Source organism: Varanus komodoensis, unplaced genomic scaffold, assembly GCF_004798865.1.
Source record: "Varanus komodoensis strain SLA01 unplaced genomic scaffold, ASM479886v1 scaffold1, whole genome shotgun sequence".
Lineage (NCBI taxonomy): Eukaryota > Metazoa > Chordata > Lepidosauria > Squamata > Varanidae > Varanus > Varanus komodoensis.
Window position 1 is genome coordinate 137,532,216 of NW_025335268.1, and position 11,589 is coordinate 137,543,804.

Consider the following 11,589-nt stretch of genomic DNA (forward strand, 5'->3'; position numbering starts at 1 on the left):
GGTGGAGCTGTCTTTCATCTGAATATGTCTTTTGTACTGTGCCATCAAGTCGCAGAGAAAAAAGCCTTTGCTCTGGTGCTTAGGTCCAGCCTGTGTTCAAGAACACACTTTCCAAAGCAAGAAAGCAAACAAAAAGCCAGGAAAAAGAAAGGCTGAACTGCAGTTTCTACTGAACACACCCACACATCTGTTCAGGGCATGCATTCCATGGCACACCCAGTGTCCACAGACCAGATGCACAAAGTCTTAAAACCCCGGAGCAGGCCATACTCCCCATGCTTTCTGCAACACCCCTCCCGTTTTCTGCTGCCCCCAAAGCAGATGAGGCAGCAAGGGAACGCACAGGTGGTTGCCATTGTGGGCCCATGCAGGCCACACCTGCTGCAGCATTGCACAGATGGCCTCTTGACGTGGAAGTGCCCCCAGAGCAATGCGCCTGTCTTTTCCTGGAATGCCTTCTGTACTGCAAGGGCTCTAGCTGGAGCAGTGAAATAAGTGCATGGAGAAGCTGCCATGCAGATACTGAGAGCTGAGTAGCTTGGTAGAGAGAGATGCAAGTGTGAGGTGGGTCACTGTGATATGGAGAAGGCAGGTGAAGGCCCACAGCTTTTCTGGACTCAGAGTGGCTGACAAATTCACACTGAGTGCTGCTCTCTCCATGCTACAGTACAGCTTGCAAAACTTATACGAAGTCTGCAGAGGTGACATGCAGAACATCACAAGACTTTGAACTGCATGATAGGAGTTATCAAGCCATACATCTGTTTTTATATATTCGAATTCTGAAAACCAAAATCATTCATTTAGAACAGGATGACTGCAAAGATACAGTCTCTGTGTTGAATATCATTTAATGGTTATTTTCACAATTAAATTCAGTGAACATTAAAGCAGGGACAATAAACCTCTAGTCCATGGACTTTCTTCTAGGCTTCACCTCACCCCGCCAAAATAATGTTGCTTAAAAGCATCATTTGGTATCTATGAAGAATTCTGAAAAACCCAATTGCCATGTGGGGTTTAATTTAAATAACAAAATACAGGTGATAAGTAATAGAGAAAAAAAATCTCTATTATGAGGGGATTGATGGAATCTAAGCCAACAATTTCAGGGAAGAAATGAGAACTGTCCCCTTACTTTGTAGTACTAATGGTGGCACCACCTTAATCAGGCACAATGAAAGTGCAAGTGCAAAACCATTCCTTCCTGTGTTGACTTATGGATGTGCATTGTTGAGATTTCTACCACGCAGATGGATGACATGTGGTTCTCCAGATTTTTTGTTGTACAACACCACTTTAGACAGTGTAGCCAATGGTGAGGGACCATAGGAATCCTAGGCCAAAATGTCTGTATGGCCATAAGTTGCACCTTAAAGGATAGGCCTGGCTCAACATGAATATAGGACCTGCGTACCAGTGAAAACATAATTCACTCCAGGACAGGCTGAGCTAAGTAAGTACCACAGGAATCATGAGCGTGTTACTGTGAGCAGCCATCAACATGCATAACAGCTGCACACTGGAAAAAATGAGAGATGGTATTATAGAAAATGTTATTTTTTATGTTTAAGCCATTTCTGAAACAACAGCAAATTCTCATGTGATCAAACATGGCAGCATGAGACCAGTAGTTATAAGGAGGGGCAGCAGAAGCACAGCTTTCAGGAAGAACAAATATTGTACTGGCAAGAAATTCTAGGAGATTGACCTTATCAGTCTACGGCTACAAGAAGTATCAACAAGACACCTTGGAGGTTCAATCATTGTGGTATATTTTCAGAGATAGCAACAAACTTTAACAGAGGAATAAAGATGGACTTTTGGTTTGGTTTGGAAGTAGTATGAAATATACATGTATATAAATATGGTATTATTATGTATATACAATGTTATATTTCTCCATTGTCCAATAGCTTAAGTTCTCTTGGCAGCTCACAAAACAAGACTTTAAACCATAAAATGCTACAACCTTCTACAATGGGGGAACCATCACTGAAAGTTCTTTCTTGTAGCTACGCACTTTGCCTAATTTGAAAGGGGCACCTAAATGAGTTCAGGGTCCAGGCAAATATATATGGGAGGACACGATTCTTTAGGTAACACAGTCCTGTGCCATTTAGGTCTTTAAAAATTAACACTACCACTTTGAACTGGGCCTTGAGGTGGACTGGAAGGCAGCACCAATCATAATTCACTGGCATGATATGATATCAGCAAGTTCCTGTTAACAATCTCACTGTCTTTTCCCCAACTGGCATATCTGGATCATTTTTAAAGATAGCCCAGCATATAATGCCCTGCATGAATGAATCGTGTTTATTTAATTCCTATGCTGCCCAATAGCTGAAGCTCTCTAAGCAAAGTTAGAGGTTACCAGAGTACGGGTATTTGTACCTAGGCTATCTTTGAGCAGATAGGGTTGCAGTAGGTTTATCAGCTATTAGTAGCTGATAAAATGTGCCCCATGCTACCAAGGCCATTTGCGCTTCCACTGCCCAAGCTGGATTCAAGAGCACCCCAGACTATGAACCTGGTCCTTTGTGGGGGGTGCACCCCTTCCAGGACAGGCAAAGCACTCGGCCACACAAAGGATCCACCCAGTAACAGCAGAGGCACAGCCTTGGTTGCCACATTTTCTCCTGCGATTGTCGTTTGTCCCGACGTATCTACCAGCAGGGGACGTTCATTCTCCAAATGTACCTCAGTGGGACTACATTGTCCAATCTGTTGTTTTAGCTGCCTCTTAACTGCTTTTGTCCTGCAGCTTTAGTTGTACTACTACATCATGTGTTTTAATTTTGAACATCTTGTTTGGGCATACTTACTGACTCTACCCTACTAATGATGAAAGGCAGTTTTGTTTTAAAAATACATAAACAATGGAGAATAAATAAGCTAAATGCACAAGTGCATTCAATATGAACCAAAAGAAGTGCCAATTAGTGTTTGATGTCATGACCTGAAGCTGCAAACGGGAAGCGAAAGTTCCACTGATATTCAGCAGTGCCTGTTGAACTTATCAGAGAATTTTCCTTCTGTGGCATTTAGTGACATTGTTTAATGCATATCACAAACCTCCTTGCATTGACGGAACTGCATAGCACTGTCCAACCTAGATAGCAAGGAAATAATACTAAATGCAAAGGAAACCCTTAAGATGATATGTGATAAGCTATGCTCTTGAAAAAATAAGTGGAGGGGGAGACCACAGGGGGCACCACAGAGAAAACCCTCTCCCTCGTTGAAACTTTCTGATAATAAGGGAGGAAGCACTCAGAAGAAGACCTCTGTTAACAGTAATATTAACTGGACCTTCGTTAATCAGATGTTAATTGTAGTGTCTGGGTAGGCTCACAATGAGAGAAGCACTTTGTGAGGGATTGCATCCCAAACCATGTTATTTGTATATGTTAAAACCAGGATATGGAGCTGAGCTTAGAAATATTTAGGGAGATAATAGAAACAGGGCAGAATTGGTGTCTGACAACAGCTATTAATCTGACTGCTACATCTGTATATGGAAAGTTCCACATAGAGTACATTGCAATAATCTAACTCAGAGGTGACTACAGCATAGTTTACTGAAGCCAGGTTATCTCTGCCCAGATAGGAGCATAAGTTGACCACTAATAGAAGGCACTCTGTGCCATTTTGGTTATGTAAGCCTCAAGTGACAAGATGGTTCCAGGACTGCGATACTCTGAATTTGCTCCTTCAGGTTGATCACCCTCCATTTGATCAGTAGTACTGCCTACTAGCAGCACCTTAGGCTTGGCTGGATTGAGCTTCAATGTGGTAACCCTCTCCAGTCCTTTGTTGCAGCCAGGCACTGATTTAGCACAGCTACAGCCTCACCTGATTAAGATGCAAAGAGGAAACTGAGTTGCATATCAACAGCACACTGATAGCAAAGGATCCCAGAACTCCAGATGTCCCACTCAGCAGTCCCATGTAGATACTAAATAGCATTTCAGGGAGAAAAATCAAGCCCTGAGGAAACCCATAATGGAGAATCCATGGAACAAATAATATTCTCCAAGCACTCCAGAGCCATCCATCCAACTAGAGGTGGAACTTCTATAATATGATACTCACCTCCACTCTTGGTTCAGAAAATCACCCCAGAAGGTTATCATGGTTGATAGTATCAAAAGCTGAGACACCAGTCATATTGAAAGAGTTGCACTCTTGATTTTCTTCCAACGTAGATAACCATATAGGGTAACCAAGGCTGTTTTTTCCATTGCAAAATCTGGTTGAAATGGATCCAGATAACTGTTTTCATCAAAGAGTGCCTAGAACTGGTTGGCCACCAACAGCTCAAGGACTTTGCTGGGGAAAGGAACATTTGACTCAGCTTAAAGCTGCTGAGATCTTCCAGTCTAAAGAGCATTTCTTTAGAAGTCGTTTCATCACGGCTTCTTTCAAGTGGCCTGGGACTACTCCCTCTTGCAAGAAGGCATTGATCACAGCCAGCTGTTTCCTGTCAGCTTTTATAAGCCAAATGGGACAAGAATCCAGTATGGAAGGGTCCTTCTTCCCCAATATGGAAATACATCAGGTCAACACGTATCAACATGGAAATGCATCAGGTGAGGATGAGGGAGGGGGAGAGTGGCAGCAAGACAGTGAAGGCAGAACGGCGTCTGCCATGTGGCTTGCCTTGCACCTCCTAAGTTAGCCTGCTGCTTCCATATTCACTGTGATAAGCATGTTTCCAATGCCTTTTCAACTTTGCAGGGAAGCTTACAGAGAGCCTCTCAATGGTACAATGCTTCTTCATTCATTTACTAAGGCCACAACTATAATTCTATGCAGAGATATTGAACACAGTGGGACTTGCTTCTATTCTGACTACGCATGCATAAGACTTCTACTGTAAGGCAAATCTTAACTGTCACTTGTGTGCAGAAAGAGAAATATTTACACACAGGCCTATCAAGGGCAATTCATGTGTGTGAGTTAGAAGCCAAAATATTGTTTGGATGTTTCAAGGCTTGCCCTTGATAAAGAAGCATTCTCAAAATGCATCAAGGACAATGTTTATTTGTGCAGTTGTCCTTGGTCTGGGTATGAACATTCCTTTTTGTATACACCACCGGTAACCCTTGATCACTTAAAGTGGAATCCTATGTACACTTATTCAGAACATCTCTTTCTTTGTCATGGTTTTGGATTTTAATGCTGTTTTTAAATTTCCTTTTGTTCTTTCTACACAGACCACCTAGTCACACCTTGGGGAAATGGGCTTGTCTGTGACAGAAAACAATAGCCACAAGAGACCCATCACCGCCCGTCACACATGTGCACACAGAGAGCTTTTATTCAAGTATAAATCATGCAGTCATTTTCCTCAGGCCCGGATGGAGATCTTTCTTCATGCTGCCACAGCAGTACCAGCATAGCAAACCGATTACAAATATTCAAGTGTACTTTTTCATTCTGCACCATCATCTTGTCTACACTACTGTGGTATAATAATGTCAAGGTGAAGAGTTCATTTTCTGAGTACTGGTTTGACTGTGTTACACATCTCTCGCTAATGCTAACAACTAGATTGCCTATATTTAATCTTATCTTTCTGTGTTTGATCTGTTTGCAACTATTTATTCCAAAGGGTATTTTCTAAAAGAAAAACAGCTCTAATGTCATGCAAACACATCAAAGTCCCCAAAATGTTTTCCCATTGGATGCAAAATCTGCATCCACACTGTTTATTTTTAAATGGCAGTAATTAGTATACAGGTATCACTCGCTTAATATCACTGCTCCATGACTGATGGCTGGCTGGACGCCTTAAAGGATGTTTTTAAGAGTGCTTATTTCATTTGAATATGAAGTGCCTCTAAACTTTCCAAGGAAACAAAACTCTCTTAGTATACTGAAAATATGTGTGTGAAACAGGGGTGGGCAATTCGTGGCCCTCCAGATATTTTGGCCTACAGCTCCCATGATGCCTTATCATAGTCTATGCTGGGAATGGCTGATGGGTGCTGTAGGCCAAAGCATGAGAGCCCTGACTTGCCCACCCTTAGTTTAGCAACTGTAATGCCATGAAAGCATCTCAGTTTGATCTGGCAAACAAAGCCAGAGGGACGTACGATGCTATTGCCCTCGGTCAGGTATGGAACTTTATGGGAGGACCCTTGCACTGTCTTCCATTCATGTCACTCCTGTGCTTTTCTATCACTTCAGTCTTGTTTGTTACTCACAGAAATGTCCGTTAAGGGGAAAGATGGTACAGTTGAAGAGTGTATTTTGATTGGTAGCAAGACATTCATCTGGAAGCACCTGATAAGCCAACCACATCCTGAGACAAAAACCACAGGGATGAAGCAATGCTGAATGAGAGGCAAAAAGTGTATTTCCTTACTTCCAGTAAATGCTACAATCAGGTCTCCAAGAGATCGGATGAAAGCCCGGCATGGTGTTACTCAACAAACAGAAGAGCACTCAGGAGGAGGAGGAAGAGATCTGCCTCTGAGAATTCTGCAAAGATTTCATATTGGGTGCAGAACTCAGAATGCTTAGTATTTTAGCTTTCATTTTTTCTAAAATAAAGGTTATAGGCCTTATTTATTGCTGTGAATATAGGCTTGGAGGAATATGAGAAATACCCAGTGAAACATCAAAACCCAGGATTACCATATATGATTTTCACCAAAGAGAGGGCAAGAACTCAGTATCCTTATTCCATGAATGAAAAACAGAAGTAAACTCAGTTACACAAATACCTTCAATATATAGAACTACCTGTGCAAACCAAAGCCTTCAATTTAACTTCTACATTTGGAATCCATTTGTTTGTGCATGTGTTGTAATGCAAGACTAAGATATCAACATCATCTCTGGATAATGTCTGTCCAGGACAGAATTTTACCTGCAAGCTCAACTCCTTGTACTCTTTTTCAAAGGAGAAATGAAAAATATGTAAGATTTTTTCATCTGATATCTTGAAGACTGAGATATCCAAATGAAGCTTGGTGTACACATTCCAAAACCATTTGGCATTTAAAATCTGAAGCCCAGTTCAGACTTTCCATTTGCTTTATGAAGGCAGATAATAAGGAAACATGCAAAATAGGCCTTCATAAGACACAGAATTCTGGTTGTTTTGTTGGAGATACTTGATTTGTTTTTAGCATGGAATATATGCTGGCCCAGAACATCAAATTCATGATATTAAAGCTTCATCCTATGCATACTTACCTAGGAATAAGTCCTACTGAACTCAAAAACTTACTTTTGAGTAGCTGCCCATGGAACTGTGTTGTTAATCTGAACTATTTCTACTATATACTGTATTTTTAAAAGCATTTATGTTTTATTTAGAAAGTTCTAAACAACCTCCCCAAAGTAAATATATGGAAGAAAGTTATAGGGAAATCCATTTCACATAGGCCATTTTATGTAACTGTGGAAGTGTGCCCATATTTAAGAGTGTTCCTTAGAAATTATTCATGGTTTCTTTCCTTTCTGATTAGTGATAGGCTGCATTGCTTAGGCACAGAGAGCCATACCACTCCGGGAAAGTGTGGATAGCAAAACAATGCCAAGGATAAACAAATCTGCCCCGTTGTAGCTGTTTATTTCCTTTGCTGTTTCTATGGCTTCACGGAAGCACTTTTTTTTTCTCTTGGCAGGATGATGCTGGCACTCAGAGCTAAGAGATGTGTTGTATGAAATATAAACTACAGTACCACCAATTAAAGTAATATTTATTCCTTTGGAATTCAGGGGGTAAAACCACTCTTTCTGTTTGTAGAGAGAGGCTTCACTGCAAGTACAGCAAAGAGCAGGATTCCGGAATGCTCAACAGACAAACTGGGGGAGTCTAATCCAAATTGTTAGAAGATCAAGAGCGAAGTTCTTTTCATAACAGAACCTAAAACATATACAAGCTCTTTGCCATGTGACTAGAGATGCTGAAATTAAAAGCTATTTCTAAGAAAGGGTATCATAGCTCTGCAGGCAGGATATTAGGCAACAAACCACCCTTGCAACAACAGTTCTTTTGAAAAGCAAATGATTGGTAAATTAGCCTAATCGGTCAACTAGCGACTTGACTGCAGATTGTGAGCAAAGTGCCAACCAAACAGCTCTGGCTAAACTTGCCAGACATAACTGGTCCTCAGGCTTTCTCTTATGGGAAAACGATGCTTGAACCGCTAGCTGTCAAGTCTGCTTCCAGCCACCTTGCACTGCACTCTTTGAAGCCGACAGGCTTCTCCAGTGCCTGCTTTCTCTTTCTCAGTTTCCTGAAACCATCCAGCCTGCTGAGGCAGCATGTATGGTCTGCCCAGTTAGTGAGGGAAAAGGAGTGGGCAAGACCAATGCTGCTGGCAGTCAGTGGATACCTCAAAAGGGAGAAGGAAAGTCTGATTCTGGGGGACAACAAACCAGTTATCCATGCACTGGTAAACTCCAGACTGGACTACTTACTGTAATGCACTTTATGTGGGTCTTCCATTGAAGACAGCCTGGATTCTTCAAATGATCCAAAACAGGGCAGCAGGGTTATTGTCAAAGACCAGTTCTTATAACACTTTACACCGGTCCTTTATCGACTGCACTGGCTGCCTCTACCAGTCTGGGCTGAATTCAAGGTTTTGACTATGACATATAAAGCCCTGAAGGGCTTTGGGACCACACTATCTTAGGGAGTGTCTTACTCCATACATACCTGCCTGTTGTTTAAGATCATCATCATCATACAGGTTCCTCTCACTAAGGAGGTTGAGGAGGAAACAGCAAGGAGGAGGGCCTTTTTCTGCTGGTACCACAATTATGGAATGCCTTGTCATTGGACATTCATCAGGGGCCTATTTTATTGAGTTTTCAGTGCCTGAGAAAAACATTCCTTTCTTGATATAGCCATGGCACTACTTAAACTATCTACATGACAACACTAGTTTTAATTTTATCCAATTTAATTAATTTATGTTAAAGTTTTTGTTGATATATAGTGTTTTATTCTGTCAATTTATTATAACATTTAATTGTATTATTTTATTGCTATTATTGTTATTTTAATGTAATGGCTGCCCAGAGAGCATTATGCTAATGGATGGCTTTTATATCAACAAACAAACAAATCCAGTGTGGTCTTCTATCTTTACAGTCTTGCAATGGAATGAAAGACCTGCAGAATCATGGTTGTATTTTATTATATGCAGGTTCAAGTGTTAACAACCAATACAGGTCAATGGCAATGCTAGCTGGGGATGATGGGCACTCTGTCCAACTCATCTGGACAACACCAGGTTGGGGAAGGCAACACTAGTTAATACCACTTCTAGGGATATCAGCTGAACAATCACATAGCCTTACATATACTTCAGGTTAAGTACAATTTCCTATTCGTGCAGTATTCTAACCAATGCTTGCGTATCTGTGTTATTTAAAATCTGTAGTGGTTTCACAACTGACTTCCCACAGGAAAAAGAAACCGTATTCCACTGAAACAAATCATAACCATGTATTTATTTGGAGGGAGGGGCAGGCAATAAAGCATTTGGTGTCACTCAGAGTTTCAGCCTTTTCATGTTGGTCTACTTGCGCAGGCCGACTTCACTCGCAGCATGTGCATGGCCCCATGGATGATTCGGGCAAAAGCAGAGAGATGCAGCTGAATTACAGATTACTGACACATACAAGGGATGGGGAGGCAGACACCTGGCTGGATGAGCTCACCAGCACCAAAGAGAACGATCATGATACGATGTAGATGGACACACTGGAAGCACAATCCTATGCATGACTTGCTGGGGGATGCTGGGAAATACAGGGCTTTTTTCTGCCTGAACATGCATCTAACAGTGTCCTGAGAGAGGTAAATCATCCACTAAATGCATGTATTGAACCTACAGTGGTAGGCCTGATAATACCCCCAATCTGACAAGATAGCTTTGGCTATTGGACAGTAGAGAAGTTAAATAAATAAATTTGCATGCTTTACTCTGGTGTTTCCCCACCTGCTGCCCTCCAGATGTTTTGCATCACAAGCCCCATAATCCTTGACTGTGCTGGCTGAATCTGATAGGAGTTGTACTCTAACATATCTGGAGAGGACCAGAGTGAGAAAGGCTGCCGAATACGGCAGAAGAGCCTCGACAATCAGCTTCAAAACACATCCACTCAACTGCTTACTCTATTGTGGAAGGACTCAGCGTCATTCTCTTCAGCCAAGTTCATACATGCATGAACATCAATCAATCGCTTGCATGTTCTGAGAAGCCCTTGCAAAACGAGAGGGTCCAACACGAAAAGAAACCTGCTCCCACACCACCCAAGCATTGCACGGATCGATCCGTCCCTGAGAGAAGGCAGCGGTGCCCGCCAACGCGGTCGGAGAAGGGTGTGCGCATCAGCTCTGGCTCTTACCGTCCCCCCTAACCATCCCAAAGAGAACCGGAGGTGGCAGAACCAGGGGGATGCTCCAAGGGGAGAAGCCAGTCATCTTCCCGGGAGCGCGGTGAAGCACACGGGCTGGTCTGCAGCCCCGCGTTGGAGCCGAACCGTAGCCCGCGGGGCTCAAGGGGCACGGCTCCTGCTGCTGAGGCGGGGGCCGCGCCCCGAGCAAGCACTTGCGGGAAGGGTTGGATCTCCCACTCCCAGCGCCGGGCTCCCGGTCAGCCTCTTCCCACTGCCCGTCCGGGCGACGTCCCACCCAGCTGCCCCGCTTCCCTGGGCACGGATCTCTTCGTGCACAGCCCCTTGGCCCCCGAGCCGCTCGTGCGTGCCCCCTGACCCGGCCCCGGCCCCGGCGCCGTTCGGCTCTCCAATCGGGGGCGCTCCGCACTGACCCAGAAGGCGAAGTTGAAAATGAAGAGCAGGAACTTGACACAGCGCATCCCTCCTTGCACTCTCCCCATGGTGGCAGATCCTCGTCTGCAACAGCGGGACCAGCAGAGGCAGAGACCGCGGCGGCGGCGGCGGCGGCGGCGGCTCCCTTACAAAAAAGACGCGGGCAGGCGCTTTCGCCGGCAGCCGCTCGCTCGCCAGCCGGGAAGGCGGGGCCCGCGGGGAGGAGGCAGGTGCGGGGCGGGGCCGGGCCGGGCCGGGCCGGGCCGAGCCGGGGCGTTCTTGTTTGAAGCTGTGCCCCCTCCTTTCCCTCGGGGGATCCAGCTGGGGCTTCACTTTTCCGGCCACAGCAGCCCAGGGAAACCGTGCTACTCCATCGGAGAAAGCAATCCGTGCGTGGTCAAAAGCAGCAGCAACTATTGTGATCATGATTTGCTCTTTCATAGTCCTGGAAACAGATTGCAAGGCGAAGCTTCGGCACAAGTGGAGCCCCTGCTGCAGCTCATCGCCTCCGCATGCTCTCTTCGGCTTACGGGCCAGTGCGCACACTCTTGGAAGTCCTGTGAATTCAGATGGATTTATTTCCGAGTAAACATGCAAGGATAGCACTGTTAATAGCCTGGATGTGAAAGCTGCCCGGTCCATGCTTGGAGTAGAATGGGTTGTACATTACAAGAAGGTGATGTCATTTTTAAATATCTCCTCACGTTAACCTTCTTGTCTCTCCACCATCCGCTGCAGCAAAGGTTCCTATATAGAGACAATGTGCATTTTAGGGAGAAA

At 44.0% G+C, this 11,589-nt stretch overlaps 1 protein-coding gene across 1 annotated transcript in view; it reads right to left on the reverse strand.

Annotated features, from left to right (window-relative positions):
• The window catches only part of TSPAN2 (tetraspanin 2), a 65,913-nt gene extending 54,952 nt beyond the window's left edge, over positions 1 to 10,961 (reverse strand). The window contains exon 1 of the mRNA XM_044447906.1: positions 10,809 to 10,961. Coding sequence (XP_044303841.1) covers positions 10,809 to 10,877 — 69 coding nt within the window. The 5' untranslated portion in view covers positions 10,878 to 10,961. The remainder of the gene's footprint in view (positions 1 to 10,808) is intronic.
• Positions 10,962 to 11,589: the final 628 nt, after the last annotated feature.